The sequence below is a fragment of the Gobius niger genome (genome assembly GCF_951799975.1).
Source record: "Gobius niger genome assembly, chromosome: 15".
NCBI lineage: Eukaryota > Metazoa > Chordata > Actinopteri > Gobiiformes > Gobiidae > Gobius > Gobius niger.
The window spans coordinates 31088812-31100921 of record NC_136866.1 but is presented as its reverse complement, the minus strand read 5'-3'; the positions used below and the strand labels follow the sequence as shown (position 1 = coordinate 31100921).

Sequence of the window (12110 nt, the reverse complement as noted above, 5' to 3'; positions counted from 1 at the left end):
AAAATATTGAGAAAAATACATTAAAAAAATTGTAAAAATTGGGATTAAAAAAACTGGAAAAATAGTAAGTAAGGAAAAAATAAGGTAAGTTGCTCAAATATGGCAGAAAATTTGGGTAAAAAAATAGAAAAAAATTGGAATAAAATGAGAAAAAATAAATAAATAATTGGGGACATTTTTGGGAAAATATTAAAATGAAAAAAATAGGGAAAAAAATGGGAAATTAAGAAAAGAATGTGGAAAATATTGAGAAAAAAAATATTTTAAAAATCTTAAAAATTGAGATAAAAAAAATAGGAAAAATAGTGGGAAAAATCGGGTAAATTGGACAAATATGGCAGAAAATTTGGGTAGAAAATAGAAAAAAAATGGGGAAAATGGGGTTAACTTTAGAAAATAAAGTGGAAAATATTGATAAACAAAATAATAAAAATATTTTTAAAAATGAGATAAGCACTTTGAGATTTGGTGTCAAATGTAAAGTGCATTATAAATAAAATTTATTATTATTATTATAAAAAAAAATAGGAAAAATAGTGGGAAAAATTTGGCAGAAAATTTGGGTAAAAAAATAGAAAAAAAAATGGAATAAAATGAGAAAAAATAAATAAATAATTGGGGACATTTTTGGGAAAATATTAAAATGAAAAAAATGGGGAAAAATGGGGGAAATTAAGAAAAGAATGCGGAAAATATTGAGAAAAATACATTAAAAAAATATATAAAAATTAGGATTAAAAAATAGGAAAAAAAATGGGGGAAATGGGGGAAACTTTAGAAAATAAAGTGGAAAATATTGAGAAAAAAACATTTTAAAAAAGTATAAAAATTGGGATAAAAAAAATAGGAAAAATGGGGTAAATTGGTCAACCATGGCAGAAAATTTGGGTTAAAAAAATAGAAAAAAATGGGGAAACGTTAGAAAATAAAGTGGAAAATATTGAGAAAAAAACATATTTTTTTTTTTTTTTAAATGAGATAAAAATAGGGTGAAATTTGGGAAAAACGGGGCTAAACTGAGAAATAAAGAAGTAAATAAAAAGCGTGTGTGTCCCGCTCTCACCCTGAACGAGTCCGGGCTCTTCAGGAAGTAAATAAAAAGCGTGTGTCCTGCTCTCACCCTGAACGAGTCCGGGCTCTTCAGGAAGTAAATAAAAAGTGTGTGTGTCCTGCTCTCACCCTGAACGAGTCCGGGCTCTTCAGGAAGTAAATAAAAAGTGTGTGTGTCCTGCTCTCACCCTGAAGGAGTCCGGGCTCTTCAGGAAGTAAATAAAAAGTGTGAGTCCTGCTCTCACCCTGAACGAGTCCGGGCTCTTCAGGAAGTAAATAAAAAGTGTGTGTGTCCTGCTCTCACCCTGAACGAGTCCGGGCTCTTCAGGTGCAGCTTCTCCTTCATGTCCTCAGGAGCTCCGGCGCACAGGCGGTAGAAGATGTGGTAGTTTCTCTCCTCAGAGCTCTGGGTGCAGATCCGAGACTTCTCCAGGAGGTAATGAGACACGAAGCCTCCCACCACCACGTTCTGGAAACACACACAGATATATCAGAAACTACTCCCACCACCACGTTCTGGAAACACACAGACATATCAGAAACTCCCACCACCACGTTCTGGAAACACACAGATATAATAAGAGTTCAGGGTTTTAGCAGGGTTAGTGCGAGATGTTCTGCTCCGGAGGGACAGTCTGCTGTGAAACGTGAGATATCAGGACACAAATGAAGGTTAGGGCCAGGGAAGTGTTTAACCTCTTAACTCCCGCCTGAACCGAGAGGATCTTTTTCATCACCTCATCACATTTTTTTTCCAACATTTTTTTGTTGGGTATTCAACTCATTTATGTAACTTTTTTTGTCATTTTTAATCATATTTTTGTCATTTTTTCGTCACTTTTTTCGTCAATTTTTTGTCACATTTTTTGTCACTTTTTTGTCATTTTTTTCGTCCATTTTTAATCAATTTTTTGTCACATTTTTGTCACATTTTTGTCATTTTTTCGTCAATTTTTTGTCAATTTTTTGTCACATTTTTTGTCACATTTTTGTCACATTTTTGTATTTTTTTGTCATTTTTATCACATTTTTGTCATTTTTTCGTCACTTTTTTCGTCACATTTTTGTCACATTTTTGTCACATTTTTCGTCAATTTTTTGTCACATTTTTGTCACATTTTTGTCATTTTTTTGTCACATTTTTGTCACATTTTTGTCACATTTTTCGTCAATTTTTTGTCACATTTTTGTCATTTTTTTGTCACATTTTTTGTCACATTTTTGTCAATTTTTTATCACATTTTTTCGTCACTTTTTTCGTCACTTTTTTTCGTCCATTTTTAATCCATTTTTTGTCACATTTTTGTCATTTTTGTCACATTTTTGTCATTTTTGTCACATTTTTGTCATTTTTTCGTCAATTTTTCGTCAATTTTTTGTCACATTTTTTGTCATATTTGTGTCATTTTTTTTGTCAATTTCTTGTGACATTTTTGCCACTTTTTCATACATTTTTCGTCACTTTTTTGTCACATTTCCATCATTGTTTTGTTGCTATTATCACAGCTTTTTTCCAGAAGCTTTTGGATTGGGGTAAAGCCAAACTGGAGAGAATGTGCTCGGTTCAGGTGGGAGTTAAGGGGTTAACACCTTAAGGATTAGGATTATTTGTTTTTTTAGACAAACCAGCTCATAGATCTAAACAAACTCACAGCAGACGTCCCTCCGGAGCAGACGATCCAGCACTGACCTTTTAGCATTTTTTCCCAGTTTTCTTTAGTTCGGCCGTGTCTGTGATGTCACTTCCTGATTGGACAGGAAGTGACACAGATGAAGACGTGTTGCCGTGACGACCGTGTTAAGGCAATGGGGAAAGAGCAGGGGCCGGACCGGGACTGAAAACCAGCCCTGGACTCTGACCGGCTCGGCCCAAACGAGCGTGAATGTGACGCTTCCCAACACTTTTCTCCAGCTCGGCTTTACCCAAATCTGAAAGCTGAAAGCTAACGCCTCATTTGAAAGACCTACTAAAGTGATGGTAGCTTTTTGTCAAGTCGCCGCATTTTTTGTCATATTTTTTTTATTTTATTTTTTTATTACTTTTTTGTGGCTTTTTGTTGTGTTTTTGTCACATTTTTTCTATAATTTTTTGTGGCCTTTTTGTCACTTTTTTGTTTGCTTTGTTGTCGTGTTTTTGTTGACTTTTCATCACATTTTTCATCACTTTTTGTGTTGCTTTTCCGGCACATTTTTGTTTTCTTTTCATCCTCTTTTTTCTCGCTATTTTGATGCTTTTCTTTGTAGCTTTTAGAACGGACATATGGCCGGTCCGCCCCTGGAAATGAGTCGGTCACTAAATGTGTCTGATCTTCAGGGGCGGACCGGCCATATGTCCGTTCTGGAAGAGCACACACGGGCCACCGGTCCCGCCTTAACCGAGCTTTACCCAAATCATTTTTTGTCATTTTTTTGTCATTTTTTTGTCATTTTTTGTCAAATTTCTGTCAATTTTTTGTCATTTTTTGTCAAATTTCTGTCAATTTTTTGTCATTTTTTGTCAAATTTCTGTCAATTTTTTGTCATTTTTTGTCATTTTTTGTCATTTTTTTGTCATTTTTTGTCAAATTTCTGTCAATTTTTTTGTCAAATTTCTGTCATTTTTTTGTCATTTTTTGTCTTTTTTTGTCAATGTTTTCGTCCCTTTTTTGTCACATTTCCAACATTGTTTTCGTCTCAGTTTTGTTGCTATTTTCACAGCTTTCTTCCAAAAGCTTTTGGATTGGGGTAAAGCTGGAGGAAATGTGCTCGGTTCAGGTGGGGGTTAAGGGGTTAAACTCAGCTCACACGGACTCGTTCAGAAGCTTCAGTGTTTGTCTCTGTGTGAGGGAAGGTTTTTAAATCTGTAAAGCACATTATAAATAAAGATGAACAGGATTACAGACATTTTAAAACAGGGTTCGTTCAGATCGGCCTCAGAAAAACTTGATTGAAACTTACAAATAATGTTTAACCTTTGACCCCCGCCTTACCCGAGTGTGTTTTCTCCAGTTCATCCATAAGTCAGCGCCGAGAAACGGACTTTTGTTCCAGGAAACAGGAAACACTTTTAGTATTTATGAAGTATAATAGTCAAACCTCACAGACTCCCTGAGGAGGAGGAGGACCCGGCTCTGTTTGTCTCCACTGTTGTGTTATTATTTCAGAAAGTCCTAATTCCACACACTCAAATAAAGACGATGCTAAACATATGGAGACTGTGGAAAAGCTTAAATATGGTGCAACCCCTGAGAGAAAACCACACGTTTAAACCCGACTCGGAACAGGATTTACATTGTGGAGCTTTTATTAAAGTCCCTGCAGTTAAAAAGCTAAAGTTCCATAAAAACACCAGGAGAAAGTGGAGAAAGAGCGAAATGAAACTATAAATCTGTCAGAGTCGAGTCCGCGGAGACTCGTCCCAACGATGGACGAGAAACCCGGACTTTGGTCTGAAACCCGGACTTTAGTCTGAAACTCGGACTTTAGTCTGAAACCCGGACTTTGGTCTGAAACCCGGACTTTGGTCTGAAACCCGGACTTTGGTCTGAAACCCGGACTTTGGTCTGAAACCCGGACTTTAGTCTGAAACCCGGACTTTAGTCTGAAACCCGGACTTTGGTCTGAAACCCGGCCCGGGACGTTTCACTCTTTAATGCTGAGCTCTGGAGGAAACGGTGGATCTGGATCTGAGGCCAGAGGCTGAAGCGAGAGAGAAGCTTCGAGCATGGCCGGATCTCCCACTTTTACATCCTGGCTTCAGCCCCGAAACCCAGGTTTAAATGTGCCAAACCAGAGAAGCTCAGAGGGATTCTGCTCTCACGATGTTGTTCGTGAGAAAAAAAATAAAAATCAGTTTGGAAAATTATGGAACATTTTCAAAAAGATTTGGAGCCGTTTTTGAAACTTTTTAAAAATTTTGTAAAAAAATAAATACATTTGAATTTTGTAAAAAATTCAAAATTGAAAAAAAAAATATATTCTTGTTTTTTTGTTTTTTTTAAAACATTTAAAAACTTCCTAAGCTGTTCCAGAATAAATAAAATAAAAAAACATTTCATTTTTTTTTTTAATTCTCAATTATTCAAATTATTTAACACATACATTTTTTTATATTTCCACAAAACTTAAAAACTTTAAAAAACTTGCCAAACTGTTCGAGAATTTAAAAAAATAAATTAATGACTAAAAAAAAAATTTGAATGTTTTTTTTTTTATTCTAATATTTTTTTTTTATTATTATTATTATTTTTTTTTTTATATAAAATTCTCTTTAAAGGTCCTATATCCTGCAAAATCGACTTTTTGGAGCTTTTAGCCATGTTGTTCTGCTATTTCCTTATCAAAAACACCCCAGAGTGGTTTGTGGCTTCATTCACGCAGCTCTCAGTAATCCTCCTGAATCCTGCTCTCTGAGGCTCCGCCCTCCTGCTCTCTGAGGCTCCGCCCTCCTGCTCTCTGAGGCTCCGCCCTCCTGCTCTCTGAGGCTCCGCCCTCCTGCTCTCTGAGGCTCCGCCCTCTCCTGGTGAACGACTGAGTGTTCAGTTGTGTCGTCACAGCGGAACGGAAGTGCTCGACGTCTGTAATGTAATGTCTTAGTTCTATGCTTACGGACGGATTTTAATTTGTAAAAGAGCGTTTTCATTATTTCTGTCGTAAGAGAGAAACAAAGAGAAAAATAAATAATTAAAAAAAATAATTAAAAAAATAAAAAAGGATGTGCCCGAGGTGCTTCCAGGTCAGCTGAGGCCAAAACAAACACATCCCTGAGCGTCTGAACAGATCAGTCATGTTTGTGCTGCAGCTGAAGATGGAGCTCGTTATAACTGGACACACCTGTTCTTTATTCTTAACTAACGATAATGTCACGGAGAAAAAGAAGCGCGTTTGGCTACGAGGACGAGGAGTTTATTCAACCTTTTTTCAAGAAGAGGCCACTCAGCTGTTTTTTTCTCCGGGCTACAGCGACTTTCACCAAAATATTGTTTTTCTGTGACTGTCTCTGATGGATGTTTGGTGAACCTTCACCTGAATCAAAGTGGATTAACTTTTATAACCAACGCGAGTCCCATAATGTAAACAACGATGGAGCAGAGCGGTGAGTCAATCCAAACGCGGGTTAGCTTGTGTGTTAGCATATTAGCATGTGTGTTAGCATATTAGCTTGTGTGTTAGCATATTAGCATGTGTGTTAGCATATTAGCATATGTGTTAGGCATTTATGAAGCTGTGTTGCAGATGTCAACTCCGTATAACTGCATCATGAAGTATCTTCACTTATTGTTGTTTATTTATATTACGGTAAAGTATGTGCGGAGAGAGGGGGCGGAGTTAACTGAATCGAAGCGTTGTGTCTTCCGGGTTTGAAAAATACCTCCAGAAAACACTTATATTTATCACATAAATGAGTGCTCCATAATGGTAGAGGTACAATATATCATATAAATGCCTATACTTAACTTTGGAATGGCTAAAATAGCAGGATATAGATCCTTTAAAAAAAAATGTGAAAGAATATTTCAAAAACGGTTCCATAATTTTCCAAAGTGTCCAAAGGAAATGCCCATATTTGGACGACAGACGAGCCTCTGGTGATCTCGGTTCAGGACCTCGGAGCAGCTGCGACATTTCACTGTTTGAATTATTGATCATTTCATTTTCCAAACGGAGACAGAACAAGAGACGTTTGTGATGAACGTCTGAGGAAACTCGTCCTCCACAGACGCCCGGGTTCAGGTGGAAACGTGACCGTCCTCGTTACCTTCTCGCTGAAGTGAATCTCCACGAACTTCCCGAAGCGGCTGCTGTTGTTGTTCCGCACGGTCTTGGCGTTTCCGAAAGCTTCCAGCAGCGGATTGGCTGAAAACACAGGGAAACGAGAGAGTCAGACCGAACCCGAGCTTCATCCGGATCTGAACACGTGTGGCAGGTTCTGACCCTCCACGATGCGCTCGTCGATGTCCTGGCCCGTCCCGTACGACGTGGTCAGATACCTGCAGACGCAGACACAAAACGGTAAAGTCAACCGAGTCAGAAACGAAACCTGCGGCGTCTGAACGTCTAAACACTTAAAATCAACCGAAACAAAACCTGTGACTCTGACCTGAGCACGAACTTCGTGTTCTCCGTTTTCCCGGCGCCGGATTCTCCAGAAACGATGATGGACTGACTCATCTTCAGCACCTTCATGTCCCGGAACGCCTTGTCAGCTGCAAATACAGATGTATGAATATAAATACAAATATACAAATACAAACACAAATATAAATACGCCTTTTCCGCTTTAAACACAAATATACAAATATAAATACTAGGGATGCACGATAATTATCAGCATTTATCGACATTTTGGCGCCATCTCCGATAAAGCCGATTAAAAAAAATCGACCGATAATTAGGCCCGATCATTCTAAGCTCCAATGACATTGAGTCTGCGGCTCCAGCTCGCTGCCTTTCTCTCGGCCCCGCTCCTCCTGCAGCTGGAGCTGCTGCAGACTCAGGACAGCACGTTTACAGCAGCAGATACACGCTCTCCACGGCGAGTCTTCCAGAGAAACAGCTGTGCAGGCGCTCACGTGAAGGAAGAGTTTTAGACTTTTTACATATAAGTAACTTCAACATCAGCACCGCAACAACATGAGAAACAGACGAGGGAATGTGAACCTCTGACCCTGCAGATCCGCTCACGTGAGTTACAGGAACACAGCGAGGCCTGAACACATGTAATATCTTTGTATTTCTGATTAAATAAACACGACAGCCCCGAGACTGAAGCGCTGTGAACCAGAGGAGTTTTACTTTGATGAAATGAGCCTCGTCACAGATGCATAAATGATCCAGTGCAGGAGAGAGTCTGGTGTTTGTGCGTAGGTTTCCTCCGGGTACTCCGGTTTCCCCTACCACTAAAAACATGTACAATAGGCCAGGATGAGTGATGTGTGAATGTATGGTGGTGTCAGAGGGTCCGTTGGCGCAGACGTGTGTAGTCGCGAAAGTGCCTCTGACAGTCTCCCCCAGGGGAACTGAAGCTACAGATGTAGTTTACACCGAGTGTGGAGTGAATGTACAACTGTCTCATGTAAAGCGCTTTGTGACCATGTCTGTGAAAGGCTCTGTAGAAATAAACAACTTCTTCTTCTTCTTCTTCTTCTTCTTCTTCTTCTTCTTCTTCTTCTTCTTCTTCTTCTTCTTCTTCTTCTTCTTCTTCTTCTTCTTCTTCTTCTTCTTCTTCTTCTTCTTCTTCTTCTTCTTCTTCTTCTTCTTCTTCTTCTTCTTCTTCTTCTTCTTCTTCTTCTTCTTCTTCTTCTTCTGTAGTATCGTATTATTAGTCAGAATCTGTCACAGCTTTGGCATCACTTCTCTCTCATGTCAGAGACGCCTCGAGACTCAGTGAAATACTGTAATACTGTCTATATTCCAGTATTTAAATAAGAATCCATTAGTCTGATGTCAAGAAAAAGAAAAATACTAGGAAGGAAGTAGCAGTAGTAGTAATATTATTTGAATAAGCTGTGACACAGATGAGCAGAGTCAGACCTGCTCAGATGATGAACTGTAAAAAAACAGCTTTAGAAAAAGGTGAGACTCAAACCCAAAGTAAACTAATTATTTGATTTATATTTATACACTTGTATATTGCTTGGTAGAGTTAATACATTTTGGGCAGAACTGTGAACTGTTACATTGAGTTCTTTTCACAAAATAAAGTGCAAATATATAAACATAATTATCAGTGTCATTATCGGTTATCGGTATCGGGACATGCGGAATTATCGGTTATCGGTTCAGATTGGCATCATCGTGCATCACTATAAATATACAAATATAAAAACACTTTATCAGCTTAAAAAAACCCTCAAAATGTTAAGTAATTGATATATTTACATATTAATGAGTGAAAAACAAACATAAATCCTGATGAGTCGCATTAACTCTGTCTCTGATTCAGGTTTTTCACCAAAGGAAAGAAAAAAACTGTGAAAATGATTAAACTTCACCAAAGCTTTGAGCCTCAGGAGGAAATTAATGATTCCAAAAGCTGACGGCGAAAAAAGAGAATTAACTCATGGATAAAAGAGGAAAAAAAGAAAAAAAAGTGAAAGAGGAATCTCCACAGAGCCACAGCTCCCCCTGGTGGAGCGATCTGGAGCTGCAGCCGGATTTAAAGTCTTTATATTTCAGCTGTTTTTAAATGAGGTTTTTACACAAATACGAGACGTTTAAAGGCAAAAAAAACAATAAAATAAAATGAGGTTTAGTCCAGATTTGATGAGAGTGGGATTTTTACAAACATCACAAATCTGTAAAAATGTGACTTCACTTTGTCGACGACCAAAGGGCAGAAAAAAACACTTTTCCAATTTTCTTTTTTTTTTGCATATTTCACATTTAATTAATTAATTGAAGTTTTTTTTTACATTTTTAAGCCCCGACACAGGCCCCGACACAGGCCCTGACACAGGCCCCGACACAGGCCCCGACACAGGCCCCGACACAGGCCCCGACACAGGCCCTGACACAGGCCCCGACACAGGCCCCGACACAGGCCCCGGCACAGGCCCCGGCACAGGCCCCGGCACAGGCCCCGACACAGGCCCTGACACAGGCCCTGACACAGGCCCTGACACAGGCCCCGGCACAGGCCCTGACACAGGCCCTGACACAGGCCCCGACACAGGCCCCGACACAGGCCCTGACACAGGCCCCGACACAGGCCCCGACACAGGCCCCGGCACAGGCCCCGGCACAGGCCCCGGCACAGGCCCCGACACAGGCCCCGACACAGGCCCCGACACAGGCCCCGACACAGGCCCCGACACAGGCCCCGACACAGGCCCCGACACAGGCCCCGACACAGGCCCCGACACAGGCCCCGACACAGGCCCCGACACAGGCCCCGACACAGGCCCCGACACAGGCCCCGACACAGGCCCCGACACAGGCCCCGACACAGGCCCCGACACAGGCCCTGACACAGGCCCCGACACAGGCCCCGACACAGGCCCCGGCACAGGCCCCGACACAGGCCCTGACACAGGCCCCGACACAGGCCCCGGCACAGGCCCCGACACAGGCCCCGGCACAGGCCCCGGCACAGGCCCCGACACAGGCCCCGACACAGGCCCTGACACAGGCCCCGACACAGGCCCCGACACAGGCCCCGGCACAGGCCCCGGCACAGGCCCCGACACAGGCCCCGACACAGGCCCCGACACAGGCCCCGACACAGGCCCTGACACAGGCCCTGACACAGGCCCCGACACAGGCCCTGACACAGGCCCCGACACAGGCCCTGACACAGGCCCCGGCACAGGCCCCGACACAGGCCCCGACACAGGCCCCGACACAGGCCCCGACACAGGCCCCGACACAGGCCCTGACACAGGCCCCGACACAGGCCCCGACACAGGCCCTGACACAGGCCCTGACACAGGCCCCGGCACAGGCCCCGGCACAGGCCCCGACACAGGCCCTGACACAGGCCCTGACACAGGCCCCGACACAGGCCCCGACACAGGCCCTGACACAGGCCCTGACACAGGCCCTGACACAGGCCCCGACACAGGCCCCGACACAGGCCCCGACACAGGCCCCGACACAGGCCCCGACACAGGCCCCGACACAGGCCCCGACACAGGCCCCGACACAGGCCCCGACACAGGCCCTGACACAGGCCCTGACACAGGCCCTGACACAGGCCCCGACACAGGCCCCGACACAGGCCCTGACACAGGCCCTGACACAGGCCCTGACACAGGCCCCGGCACAGGCCCCGACACAGGCCCCGACACAGGCCCCGACACAGGCCCCGACACAGGCCCCGACACAGGCCCTGACACAGGCCCTGACACAGGCCCTGACACAGGCCCCGACACAGGCCCTGACACAGGCCCCGGCACAGGCCCCGACACAGGCCCTGACACAGGCCCTGACACAGGCCCTGACACAGGCCCTGACACAGGCCCCGACACAGGCCCTGACACAGGCCCCGGCACAGGCCCCGACACAGGCCCTGACACAGGCCCTGACACAGGCCCCGGCACAGGCCCCGACACAGGCCCTGACACAGGCCCTGACACAGGCCCCGGCACAGGCCCCGGCACAGGCCCTGACACAGGCCCTGACACAGGCCCCGACACAGGCCCTGACACAGGCCCCGACACAGGCCCCGACACAGGCCCTGACACAGGCCCTGACACAGGCCCTGACACAGGCCCTGACACAGGCCCTGACACAGGCCCTGACACAGGCCCTGACACAGGCCCTGACACAGGCCCTGAGACAGGCCCTGACACAGGCCCCGACACAGGCCCCGGCACAGGCCCTGGCACAGGCCCCGGCACAGGCCCTGGCACAGGCCCCGGCACAGGCCCCGGCACAGGCCCCGGCACAGGCCCCGGCACAGGCCCCGGCACAGGCCCTGACACAGGCCCCGACACAGGCCCCGACACAGGCCCCGACACAGGCCCTGACACAGGCCCTGACACAGGCCCTGACACAGGCCCTGACACAGGCCCCGACACAGGCCCTGACACAGGCCCTGACACAGGCCCTGACACAGGCCCCGACACAGGCCCTGACACAGGCCCCGACACAGGCCCCGACACAGGCCCCGACACAGGCCCTGACACAGGCCCTGACACAGGCCCTGACACAGGCCCTGACACAGGCCCTGACACAGGCCCCGACACAGGCCCTGACACAGGCCCTGACACAGGCCCTGACACAGGCCCTGACACAGGCCCTGGCACAGGCCCCGACACAGGCCCTGACACAGGCCCTGACACAGGCCCTGACACAGGCCCCGACACAGGCCCTGACACAGGCCCCGACACAGGCCCTGACACAGGCCCCGACACAGGCCCTGACACAGGCCCTGACACAGGCCCCGACACAGGCCCTGACACAGGCCCCGACACAGGCCCTGACACAGGCCCTGACACAGGCCCCGACACAGGCCCTGACACAGGCCCCGACACAGGCCCTGACACAGGCCCCGACACAGGCCCTGACACAGGCCCCGACACAGGCCCCGACACAGGCCCTGACACAGGCCCCGACACAGGCCCTGACACAGGCCCTGA

The 12110-nt window shown here is 45.4% G+C and overlaps 2 protein-coding genes across 2 annotated transcripts in view; both read right to left on the bottom strand.

The window, feature by feature from the left end:
* senp6a (SUMO specific peptidase 6a) overlaps positions 1–12110 on the bottom strand; it is a 165678-nt gene that overhangs the window by 97798 nt on the left and 55770 nt on the right. The window lies entirely within an intron of this gene.
* LOC306974463 (unconventional myosin-VI-like) overlaps positions 1–12110 on the bottom strand; it is a 139783-nt gene that overhangs the window by 113182 nt on the left and 14491 nt on the right. The window contains exons 5-8 of the mRNA XM_079571714.1: positions 7130–7235; positions 6964–7019; positions 6788–6885; positions 1355–1519 (exon numbers count right to left, since the gene is read on the bottom strand). Coding sequence (XP_079427840.1) covers positions 1355–1519; positions 6788–6885; positions 6964–7019; positions 7130–7235 — 425 coding nt within the window. The remainder of the gene's footprint in view (positions 1–1354; positions 1520–6787; positions 6886–6963; positions 7020–7129; positions 7236–12110) is intronic.